We start from the raw sequence: 12500 nt of genomic DNA, 5'->3' as shown, positions 1-12500 counted from the left end.
CCGATATCTCCTGGATCAACTCACCAGCCAGAGAGTCTTTCCATCGGGAACCTGGACGGTAATGAAGATCTCGTTGTCTGTCACGTCCAGAATGATCTGGTTCTCTGAGATCAGAACGCTACGGCAACCGTAACCATGGGGACAGAAGGATGCGTTGGCATGGCCTGGAAAAGGATGAAACATATATTTTTTTATATTAAGAAAAATATTTGACAAAAGACAAACTGTCCAATGATTCATGATGATTCAGAAAAGATGTTGTCTCAGCAGGAAAGGGCAGGGCAGATGCAGCTGCTAAACTGCCAGCACAAGCTCCTGCAGACACAGCTCTGCAGACGATGCAGATAACCCCCACTGTCTCACTCGCTGGGTTAGGGTTAACTGTCTCACTGAGGCACAGGCCAATGCTTCCCCAACAGAGAGACAGCAATGGAAAAAAGCTGGAGCTATCTATGTAAATAAGATTTGGGTTGGTCCAAATGGTAACCCGTGTTTGCCGAAATGTTTGTTTTATTTTTATGCTGTATTGTCACATGGAAAGGATCATGTGTCAAAAGGGGGGATGTATATTGTAAATAAACACTGGTACACACAAGGTTTCACAAACTATTCACAAATGTTTTGTTCAAAATGCCCAGTGTGCCTAAGATATAACATAGGACGGGGACAAACAGTTCCCCAATAAAACCATCCTCCCCCTGATGGCCCAATTGATCATGTTATGATGGATTTTTGTTATGATAGAGTTAAACCCCTGCGAGGGAAAGAAATATTGTTTGGTTTTTGTAGATATGTTTTCCAAATGGGTTGAGGTTTTCCCATCTGGAAAAGCAGATTCCTCAGCTGTGGCTAAAGCATTGTTAACTGAAATAGTGCCTAGGGCTGGACTTGAGAACTCACTGCTCTCATCATCCCCAGAGTGGAGGGGCAGTGGAGAGGGAGAACGGGAAAATTAAGATGAAACTGTAAAAATTGTGTGAGGAAACGGGACTGAACTGGGTGAAAGCCCTCACATTGATACTCACGGCCATGAGAGGTAGACCTAGAGCAAGAAATGGCCTATCTCCCCATGAGATACTGACTGGTAGGCCAATGAACACAGGGATAGGCGCACCCCGTAATGGGTGCAGGCTAACCACTGAATATGCGAATGGCTCAATGTTGACATACTGTGCTAACCTGTCTAAGGTCTTAAAAGACATCCACAAAACCGTGAAGGAGGCACTCCCCGCACTGCTAGAGGGACCTCTTCACGACATCCGACCAGGAGAGTGGGTGTTGATCAAGAGTAAAGGGTTCTTCGGCTGTCCCTGTGGGAGAACCCTTTGAAGAACCCTTTTGGGTTCCATTTAGAACCCTTACCACAGAAGGTTCTGAATGGAACTCAAAAGGGTTCTACATAGAACCCAAGAGGGTTCTTCAAAGGGTTCTGCCACAGGGACAGCTCAAGAACGTTTTTGGAACCCTTTTTCTAAGAGTGTTGTTAGTGATGAGGTGGGGGGGCTCACCCTGCCAGATTCTCCCCCCGTTGATGAAGACCTGGACGGCGTAGGTGGGGTGGAGAGGCTGGTGGTAGTGGAGGATGAAGACGTAGCGTCCCAGGGTGTGTACACGGGCCGAGTACACTGCTGCATTCTGGAGAAGACGGAGAAACACATGAGATTGATATTCATGACTGTATAAAAGGTTATGAAAATAACATAATTACGTAATTGGTTGATTGATTGATTGATTATTGGGCAGAAAATTACTTACGACTCTGGAGGGGGGGGGGCATGCACGTGCGCACACACACACACACACACACACACACACACACACACACACACACACACACACACACACACACACACACACACACACACATAAAGTGCCATAGACATCATACCTGAGTGGTATCCAGGCGGACATGGTCCACGTTGTCAGCAGCGGTGGGGGGGCGTTCCCCGCTGCTCCAATGGGGTGCGTCTGCGGCTTCCAGAGGGGGGTCAGGGGGGTAGGCCAGGATAGACTCCTGGACAGATGAACCCTGACCCTCCTTCAGCACCAGGGAGTCAGAGGGGGTCTGGAACCGCGATGGGACACAAGAGGAACTGGGGAGGGGAAAGGGAATGTAAGGCACAAGACCACAGGAATCTAAGTCAAGGGAAGCCAGGCAGAACCTCATTGCGTAGCCTGAGGTCCAGTTGTCGAGCTAGGTAGCTTACCTGTCAGGTGAGAATTGTCCGTGTGTGCTGATGCAGTGGACCTTGGGTTTCAGGTACTCCATAGTGAACTGCTCTCTGGGGACCAGGTACACTTTGTGCTGGAGGACACAGGATACACACACGTGTCAAACACATGACGTACATCTGACTTATATCGAATGAAATGTCAACCCAAGGGGTACAGATAAGGTCTGTGATCTGGTAGTGCTGATCTGGTTGAGAGTCCTGTGTGTGTGTCTGTGTGTGTGTGTGTGTGTGTGTGTGTGTGTGTTTGTGTGTGTGTGTGTGTGTGTGTATGCGTCCATGTGTGTGTGTGTCATGTTGCTAATGCCCTTACCAGGAAGAAGCTGGCTCTGTCGGCGACAAGCTGGACATCAGCGTCGTCTGGGAGAGAGAATATAGCTACGCGGTTCTGGTCGTCAATGGTGACCACTCGACACAGGAAGCTAAACACACACAGACAGAGGACACACACACACACACAAAAACACACAGACATGTCACAAAACACACACACATACACAGAGGACATTGTGAAGAGAACAACCAACAACACAGCCACCATTTTGTCTTTTCTGGATAGCAAACAGGGGGGGGGGGCGTAAACACACCTGTACTTGCAGTACACCAGGGTGATGGAGTTGTGCTGAGTGCGTCCTCTGGGGGTGTTGACGGACACCGAGAGGGTCTGCGGCGCCTCGTCCTCACTGGCGTACTCTACCACCACCACATAGTCCCCGGGAGCAGACACCCTGCTACGCATCTGGACGTTCATCTGCTCAGGAGAGGGGGAGGAACATACAGAACCGTTGTAACAGATGGGGGGCTAATACAGTTGGGTTGGAGGGTACAAAGCCATCTGTGATAGGTCAGAACATCTAGAGAGATGGAAGATGGGGATACAATCTGTCAATGCTCTGGATTTATACACACATGAAGGTACACACACAAACACACATATGCATACAGTATGTACACACACAAGCACAGGCACGCACGCACGCACACACGCACGCACGCACGCACGCACGCACGCACGCACGCACGCACGCACGCACGCACGCACGCACGCACACACACACACACACTCTCTCACATCACTGCCGCTGCAGATGGCCATGGAGGGGTGGCGAGGGGTGATCTTTTCGCTCTGGCAGGGCCGGGGCAGGTGGTTGTCAGAGCGACAGCTGCCGTCGGTACCGGAGACGGAGGGGAACCCGTCCAGAGACAGGTGCTTGTACAGCAGACAGCTACTAAGACAAGACACACACACACACACACACACACACACACACAGACAGGTTATACACTCCAACATCCATCAAACACACACAATCTGTTAGCACAGTCATGTTTTATTTATGTATCATCCTAAGAAAATTCTTAAGAATTTGATCACTTTCATTTCATTTTGATGAGAGCAGAAGTGGAGGAGAGGAGAAGTGTGTGTGTGTGTGTGTGTGTGTGTGTGTGTGTGTGTGTGTGTGTAAGTGGAGTGGTGTGTGTAAGTGGAGTGGAGTGGGACTGGGATTTGATTGCCATTCACCACTGGACCAGTTGGAGCCCAGGCCTCAACAGTGGTGGAGAGAGAAGTGTACTCACTTCTGACTGGCATCGGGGGCAGGGCTGTAGGTGCAGGGCTCTGTCACCCTGATCTGCAGGATGGGGGCCTCGTAGTACGCACTGGGCAACAACACCAGGTAGTCCTACAGAGAGGGGGAGAGGCCAGGGAGGGATATTGTGGCATTAGAACACATAGTAGTAGATAGTACACGCTAGGCAACAACACCAGGTAATCCTACAGGGGAGATACTGTTGCATTAGAATATATGATAGTATGCCCTACATTATAGCACACACTAGGCAACAACACCACATAGTCCTACAGAGAGGAGAGAGGCCTTATAGATACTGTAGCATTAGAATACATGATAGTATGGACTGAGCGTAGAGGAGAGGAGAGGAGAGGAGAGGAGAGGAGAGGAGAGGAGAGGGTAGAATAGACATGTATGTATGTATCTCTAAGGGAGAGGAGATGTACGTCATGAAGCATAGCTAGGCTCATTCTCATAGGTTCTCATAGGTTCTCATGGGTTCTCATGGGTTCTCATAGGCTCTCGTAGGTTCTCGTAGGTTCTCATAGGTTCCTATAGGTTCTCGTAGGTTCTCGTATGTTCTCACCAGTAGAATGCCCTCAGCCTCGATGACCACAGTCCAGGTGCCAGGGTTCAGGACAAACGGCTCCACAAAGTTGTTCTGGGGCACGTTGACAAAGGTGGGCTCTGTGCTGGGGGCAAAGACGATCTGTTTGGACTGTTCTGAGCCTGGGGGGGAGAGGTGAGAGCAGGAGGTAGTGAGGTAACGACACTGATATTATGCGTTTTGTTTTTTTACATTAATAACTAATATACTGTCTATGTTTCTATCTGGTACTTTTCTTTGAAATTCAGATGACAGAAAACCTTTACAAATACATGTACAAATGTAGACTTTTGGTTTACTGTGGTTAGATTTTTGTAATGTGTCTTTCTCGTAAGCCTGTGACAGTTTAATATCCTCCTGTGGAACAATTCAAAATAAAATACATAGTAATAATTCCATTCCATGTGGTCAGGTCAGGTTCACTGGCTGGTCAGACAGACGTACCTCTCCGGCTGTTCTGATAGGCTGTGATTTTACCGTTGGAGACGCCCCCCCCAGAGTTTACATATCTGATGATGAGGCGTGTGAGGTAGACATCTGCCTCGCTCACGTGCACCACCATTTTGACTGTGTTCTGAGGGATGAGGAAGAGGAGGAGGAGGAGGAGGAGGGTAGAGGGAGGGGGGTTTAGCAAATAATAAGGTCTGTGTTAAAGACCCTGTGATACTGGGTAAGATGGGGGGGGGCTAAGGGGAATGGGAGGTTGAGGGGGGAGGGGGGCTTCAGCTCCTTAGGACCCTAGGGGGAAGAGCAACCACAGCCAGCCCTACCAGCCAATGCAAAGCTGAGGACACACCCGCGTCTCTGTCCATGGGGGGCCAGGGAAGGAGGGAGGAAAAGGAGAAGAAGAGCAGAAGAGAGGACAGGAGAAGCTGGGAGAGAGAGAGAGCGAGAGAGAGAGAGAGAGAGAGAGGGTTACCCGACCCGACACTTACAGTTGCCACACAGGAAGTTCTTGCCGTCCTCCAGGACTGAGACCCTCCCCCTCACGTCCAGGCCACCGTAGTTAGCGTAGCGAAAGACTATTTGAAACAAGTCCGGCGAGCTGACCGATACCGCCACCACCACCTTGGACTGGGGAGGGACGACCACCCGGGGGAGGACCACCCAGGGTACAGACAGGGAGGGGACAGGAGGGTGGAGAGGAGGAGGGGTGGGGGGTGGGGGTGAGGGGGGGGGGGGGGAAATGAGGAAGAGGGGGGAGGGAAGAGGGGAGGTGGGGGAGGAGGAGAGGACAACACCAAAACAAAGGGGAGAGAGAGAGAGAGAGAGAGAGAGAGAGAGAGAGAGAGAGAGAGAGAGAGAGAGAGAGCAAAAAAGCATGGCCGCTCCTTAATACCACCACCGCCACCATAGCAGCCTAACAAGCCAACCGACACAACTGCCAACCCCCACAATGAACCAAAGCTTCCATCACTCAGCCATAATAGCAAGCTGTCTACAAAGCCACACTGTGGGATACAATGCATCATAACAACCATGGACGTATTCTCATGGTAGAATGATGACATGTATGATAACGTAGAGATGAGAGAAAACGTGCAGGAGGGGAATGATTGGGGCCACAATAATGATATACATATTCTCATACAACACACATATTTTTTAAATATTTCTTGCATTACATAATACCGTATGTCAATTGATCAAGGGATATTACTGAGTATACTGTAGTTAGGGCCTTGGTACTTATTTCCTACCTTATGACCCTTTCTACTCTTTCATGTAGCATTACTACTAATAGACTTAGAACTAACTTCAGTTCTTTAGTTCCAAAAGGGTTCTTCAAGCTGTCCCTGTGGGAGAACCCTTTGAAGAACACTTTTGGGTTCCATGTCGAACTCTCTGTGGAACGGGTTCTACTTGGAACCCAAAAGGCTTCTACAGTACATGGTAATGGTTCTTCAAAGGGTTCTTCCACAGGCACGGCTGAAGAACCCTTTTGTGATTCTAGGTGGAACCTTTTTTTTTCTAAGTGTATGTACTATCATTATGAATTTCTGTGTGAACATACATTGATAAAGGCCCAGTATGAGAGGGGGAGAGGGCGGAGGGCATCACTCACCTGTATGGGAGACATCTGGGCATACCCTCTCCAGCTGAAGCCTTCAAACTCCAGGTGGTTGTACCCGAACCTGACCGCCCGCCCGTCCAGCACGGTGCCATCCTCAATCTCAAACTTCATATGGTGCAGGTCGGGGAAGTAGTGGTCAGGACGAGGTCTAGAGGTATTCAAACATGCCGACGTTTATGTTTGTCAGTGAACACAAGATCGGAGAGGGCATAGCGCTTCTCGAATCCCAGGTAAAAAGGCCTATGTTTAAACCGGTGACCTCTTGCATGGATGCCACAGCCCTAAACTGTTATACCAAGAGGACAACCTCGTCGTATTATTTGGGCTTTGAAGTCGCAGGCAGGGCTACCTCATCAGGAGAGTGTGATTCCGAATCACCTCCACTACACTAGGACACGGAGAGGAACGAAGGACTAAAATAATCTGCCTCAAAGACTGAAATAAGCAGGCCTCCGGTTTGATATGGATTCATTAGTATGATGGATAAGACTGTGGTGGTTGCGGCCTCTTGTAGCTCTACACTGTGTAGTGAGTAAAGTGGTGTTTTACTCACTGGTTACACTTGAGTCCCTCCACGTTGGGTCTGCAGCGACATCTGCCATTCCTCTCTATGCATGACTGACCTACTGATCCTCCGATGTCACACTGGCAGCCTGTGACACACACACACACACACACACACACACACACACACACACACACACACACACACATGTACACACACACACACACACACACACACACACACACACACACACACAGACAGACAGACAGACAGACAGACAGACACACACACACACACACACACACACACACACACACACACACACACACACACACACACACACGGTTAATGCTTTAGCTCAGTGGGCTACCACAGTCTGGTGGCATGCAAATAACCTGGATTGGAACCCAGTCGATCACATTAGGCTTACCTTGACACCCAAAGTAGCTGTCGCTCTGCAGGTTGAAGTAGCCATCTTTACACACAGAGCAGGTCCCACTGCACACGTTGGGTTTACAGTGACACTGACCGTTACCCTGCCAGAGTCCACAGAGAAAAGAGCTTCAATGACTACTGTCTTTAATGATAATATTTGGCTATGAAAGTGATACGCTATCAGTCATTATCATGTCCAAGCCAGATAGTATGGGGTAAATGAGTACAAATGTTATTAAATTAGGACATGAATGATTATATTACTTCATTAAATGAGTCTCACCTGGGCACACTCAGCCACGCCATTCACTGTCCCTGGGATGTTGCACTCACAGTCTGAGGAAGGGAAAGCAGCAATTTTTTTTTACAGCCCGAGACAACAGCCTTTTCAGTCTACATGAGTTATATAATATTCTCATACAGTTTACAACAGGCAGTTGAGTCTCAATACCAATCTGCTGGTCCCCTACAGTCTATCCTTTACACCTTGAGCAGGTGGATCAAAAGGCGAAGCCGTTTTTCAGTTACACAGCATTCCCCAATGGAAGCTGATGTGTGGGGAGCTTTGGAGCACATACTGGCTGTCGAGGCATCACTAAAGTGAGTGCTACACATTGGTAGTGATGAGGTGAGTTTTCTCCCTCCCAATGTATTGCTTTGGGTGTCTCGAAAGGTTCTATATAAATGCAATTCATTCATTGATATTTTCTTTGGAGAATCCTCTGATGAAGTGTGTGTGTTCTTACTGGAGCAGCCGTAGTGAGCGTCTGGGGACAGGTTCCAGTATAGGGGTTTACACCTGTCACAGGCCACGCCCTCCACATTGGGACGACACTCACAGGAGCCCTTTGGAGACAGAGAGTGACAAGCAGAACGGACCAATCAGAGAATAGATCATGAGTAGAACAGTAGACATTTCCATTCAAATCCAATGGTTCTGTGGTGGGTGGGTGTTAATGACTCTTTGGTTCTACTTGGTACTGTTGGGACTTACATCCGTTGGTTGGGCCACGTTCTGAACCGACCCGGCTGGGTTGCAGGTACCAACTGTGAAGGAGAGGAGAAAAAAACACAACTTGGCTCAGAAAAAATGTGTGCATTTTGTATTCTTCTTCTACCTTGACAGAGAGGGGAGCCGCTTATTGTATGAAAGGTGCTTTACAAATAAAGCTTCTAGTTACTATTACTCATTACCTTGACACAGAGGGGAGCATATAGTTACTACTACTTACTTACTACTACGAGAGTTTACTAGTTACTACTCATTACCTTGACACAGAGGGGAGCCCATAGTTACTACTACTTAGTTACTACTACTAGAGTTTATAGTTACTACTCATTACCTTGATAGTGAGGAAAGTCTATAGTTAGTACTACTAGGTTACTACTACTAAAGTGTATAGTTACTATCGATTACCTTAACAGAAAGGGAAGCCTATAGTTATTATTATTAAGTTACTACTACTAAAGGTTATAGTTACTATTGGTTACCTTGACACAGAGGGGAGCCTATAGTTACTACTACTAAAGGTTATAGTTACTATTGGTTACCTTGACACAGAGGGGAGCCTATAGTTACTACTACTAAAGGTCATAGTTACTATTGGTTACCTTGACACAGAGGGGAGCCTATAGTTACTACTACTAAAGGTTATAGTTACTATTGGTTACCTTGACAGTGAGGGAAGCCGTAGGAGCCTGAGCTGCAGGTGTCACACCTGTGTCCCACCACGTTGGTGAAACAGTGACACTGGCCTGTCACCTGGTCACAGCTGCTGTACCTGGAGCCCTCCACTGAACAATGACATGCTGGAGGGGGGAGAGAGAAGAGAGAGGGAGGGAGTTTGTCTCATTTCATTTAGGTAGATAGAAAATATATTGTATCGATAGAACAATACCGGTATGTTGTCAGAAAACCACCTCCTCTATCCATGAAATACATAGTTGTATTGATTTTAAAAATCAACATTTATTGAATCAGACTTATCGTAGACTAATAAACACCAAATATTCAGGCTTTTTGTTTTCTTAAACCATGAGACTCACGTGTGCAGCTTGGGTAGCCATAGTAACCGGGAGCACACTGGTCACATGCTGTTCCGCTGTAGTTGGGGCGACAGTGGCAGTGTCCCGACACACTGCAGCTGGAGTCCAGAGAGGTGCGCTGGTCACAGGTGCACACTGGGTAACAGGAAGTAGAGACATATGAAATAAAGAGTAAGATTAAAGGGATCTTAATCCTAATCCTGCTCATTATCTAATTAGGTCAAAACCTAAAATTGACCCTAACCATAACCATAACCCTAATCAAGTCCTTAACCCTAAACCTAGCCAAGTCCTTAACCCTAACCAAGTCCTTAACCCTAACCCTAACCGTAACCACATTTTAAACAATTTAGAAATTCAACATTGGTTAGCTGGTCAGGCATGTCCCCATAGTCCTTCCCTGAGAGAGCAGACGGGTCAGGACTGGTGCTATGATGTCATCACTTGAACATACTGTATGTTTAAGTGTGTTTGATTTAGCTTGGAGTTCATACTTCTGGGACTGTTCAATAGTTTATACTGTACCAGGCAACCCAAATCTATTTGACATGTATACAGTATTTGACCTGCTCAGGAATGGGCTAATGTGATTAAAGACTTATTAAAACTGTCAGGATTGTGGCGTAGCACACTAAGGTGCATACCATATCATCGCAAGGTCCCTGGTTCGATTCCGGCCATCGACGTATCCTGCATGTCATCCCTCCTCTCTCTCACCCATCCTTCCTGTCAATCTCTACTATCTCTATCCCAATAAAGCAGAAATGCCCTAAAATATATTAAAAAAAAATAAAAAAAACCTGTCAGGATTGTCTAGTATTATTTGTGTGTGTGGACCAGTACCTTGGCAGTTGGGGTAGGAGTGGAAGCCAGACTTGCACTGTTCACAGCGAGGCCCCTGGAACTCAGGACGACACACACAACGTCCGGATGCATCACAGCCCTCAGGGAGGGAACCCACGCTGCTACATCCACACACTGAGAGAGAGAGAGAGAGAGAGAGAGAGAGAGAGAGAGAGAGAGAGAGAGAGAGAGAGAGAGAGAGAGAGAGAGAGAGAGAGAGAGAGAGAGAGAGAGAGAGAGAGAGAGATACAGAATTAAATAGAATCAAAGCAGAGGTACGGTAGGCCTTCAGTCAAAGGACATCTGAGATCGTGCTTGTGTTGAAACACTTCACAAACACACATTCCCTTTTCAAAACACTCCACATTTCAGCTAAACAAACTCTCTCTCTCTCCCCCTCTCTCTCTACGATTCGTGATTGAGCTGTGAGACCCTGTGGCGCTGTAAAGGGGTTTATTCAAGAGCTGGCCGCTGTGTTGTTGGCATACACACTCACGCTGGCAGAGGGGGTAGTTGAAGTACCCCGGGGCACACTGGTCGCATGAATAGCCCTGGAAGCCACTGCGGCACTGGCTCTGGCCTGTCAGGGGGTCACACGCCCCGTCCAGACAGCCTGGCCCGGAGCACTGACAGCCTGGGGGGAGGGAGGGAGGGCGGGGGAGGATTAGATAGGACACAATGGAGGTGTGTGTGTCTGTGTGTGTGTGTGTGTGTGTGTGTGTGTGTATATGTGTGTATGCGTGTGTGTGTGTGTGAGAGAGAGAGAGAGAGAGAGAGATAAAGAGAGAGACTAAGCGAGACAGGGTCAGTAAACGGTGTGTAGCGTGTCTGTAACCCTCTGTATATATATGAATCGAGTGTTTGTTGGTTTATGAAAGACAGGAATTTGTTTCGCTGTATATTTAAGTAGCATCTTTAGATCCGGCAACTGGCAACTGACAGTTTATAAGTGACTTCCCAACGTCAACAGTCTGAAGGAGACAACACAGTCTGTATTGACACAGTGGTTGTTTACCTGCTCCTTCTAAAAAAAAAGAAAAAAGGGGGTATCATAAACTGGCTGTAGATAAATAAATAAACGCGTTGCTGATGTCTAAGTATTCGTGACAGCTGTAACTAACTTGTAAAAGTGTGTGTGTGTGTGTGTGTGGGTGTGTGCGCACGTGCGTGTGTGTGTGACTTTGTGTGCGCACATACGCCTGTGTGTGGGTTAGTGTGTGTGTGTGTGTGTGTGTGTGTGTGTGAGACTCACCCTGGCAGTTGAGGCCGAGGTAACCAGGTGCACAGCTGTCACAGTGGTCACCGGAGAAGCCCGGCTTACAGATGCAGGTGCGAGTATGGGGGTCCGGCCTGCAGGAGTTCCCCACTGTACCGGCCGCGCTGCACTCACAGTCTGAACACACACACACACACACACACACACACACACACACACACACACACACACACACACACACACACACACACAAAGGCAAGAGATGACCACACTTTATTTGGACAGACTGTACACTGTGGATGGTTTGAATATGCTAAAACTAGCAACTAACTATCAGCTGAAACTCTGTTGATATTAATATCAATAACTTGCTAGGGTTACGATTAGGGTTAGTCTACCGTTGGTTGAACAGTTGTTAGTGGACAATCAATAAACCACGAGGGCGGAGTATAATCCTGTATATAATATACTGTATCTGGAGTAAAGTGTTCCCCAAAAGGCACACACATCAACACTCATATCACACACTGTACTGTGGGATCTAGAACCACCCGGAGAGAAAGAGCAACACTGATGCACAGGAATGTTTTGTTCATGATCCAAGGTTAGGACTGACACTGTTTGGCCCTCGTAATCACATTCCATACACATTCCATTCGAACGGCATTGCATTCCCGACAGGGCTCCCTCCGAAACGAGCAGAGAAGAAATGCTAACGCGCAGAGAGAATGAGACACAGGTTATGATCAGAGTAAAAGGTAAAAGAATGCTCTTCTTACTGATGATTTCTCCAGCGGGTTTGGCTTCACCATTGTTGTTGTTGTTGGGGTAGATGGGCATGGCTGGAAAGGCAAGACATGTTCTAAAGTGAACCAGTGGTGTGCTATCGTATTCAGGGGGTTATGAAGGGCCAATGCCTATACCTGAATATGGTTTGTCAGATGAATATCCAATTATAAAAAAATACTGTTA

The 12500-nt window shown here is 47.6% G+C and overlaps 1 protein-coding gene across 1 annotated transcript in view; it reads right to left on the bottom strand.

Annotated features, from left to right (window-relative positions):
* The window catches only part of lama5 (laminin, alpha 5), an 83407-nt gene that overhangs the window by 28637 nt on the left and 42270 nt on the right, over nucleotides 1-12500 (bottom strand). The window contains exons 11-32 of the mRNA XM_083674305.1: nucleotides 12308-12370; nucleotides 11565-11705; nucleotides 10809-10946; nucleotides 10313-10447; nucleotides 9470-9604; nucleotides 9095-9232; nucleotides 8418-8470; nucleotides 8170-8269; nucleotides 7707-7759; nucleotides 7419-7524; nucleotides 7037-7136; nucleotides 6475-6631; nucleotides 4854-4983; nucleotides 4389-4531; nucleotides 3810-3913; nucleotides 3304-3457; nucleotides 2819-2982; nucleotides 2545-2653; nucleotides 2208-2305; nucleotides 1889-2093; nucleotides 1509-1635; nucleotides 25-164 (exon numbers count right to left, since the gene is read on the bottom strand). Of these exons, the coding sequence (XP_083530431.1) occupies nucleotides 25-164; nucleotides 1509-1635; nucleotides 1889-2093; nucleotides 2208-2305; nucleotides 2545-2653; nucleotides 2819-2982; nucleotides 3304-3457; nucleotides 3810-3913; nucleotides 4389-4531; nucleotides 4854-4983; nucleotides 6475-6631; nucleotides 7037-7136; nucleotides 7419-7524; nucleotides 7707-7759; nucleotides 8170-8269; nucleotides 8418-8470; nucleotides 9095-9232; nucleotides 9470-9604; nucleotides 10313-10447; nucleotides 10809-10946; nucleotides 11565-11705; nucleotides 12308-12370 (2693 nt within the window). The remainder of the gene's footprint in view (nucleotides 1-24; nucleotides 165-1508; nucleotides 1636-1888; nucleotides 2094-2207; nucleotides 2306-2544; nucleotides 2654-2818; nucleotides 2983-3303; nucleotides 3458-3809; nucleotides 3914-4388; nucleotides 4532-4853; nucleotides 4984-6474; nucleotides 6632-7036; nucleotides 7137-7418; nucleotides 7525-7706; nucleotides 7760-8169; nucleotides 8270-8417; nucleotides 8471-9094; nucleotides 9233-9469; nucleotides 9605-10312; nucleotides 10448-10808; nucleotides 10947-11564; nucleotides 11706-12307; nucleotides 12371-12500) is intronic.

The sequence above is a fragment of the Argentina silus genome, assembly GCF_951799395.1.
Source record: "Argentina silus genome assembly, chromosome: 8".
Taxonomy (NCBI): domain Eukaryota; kingdom Metazoa; phylum Chordata; class Actinopteri; order Argentiniformes; family Argentinidae; genus Argentina; species Argentina silus.
Note: the sequence above shows the minus strand (reverse complement) of the source record. Positions and strands in the feature narration are given on the sequence as shown.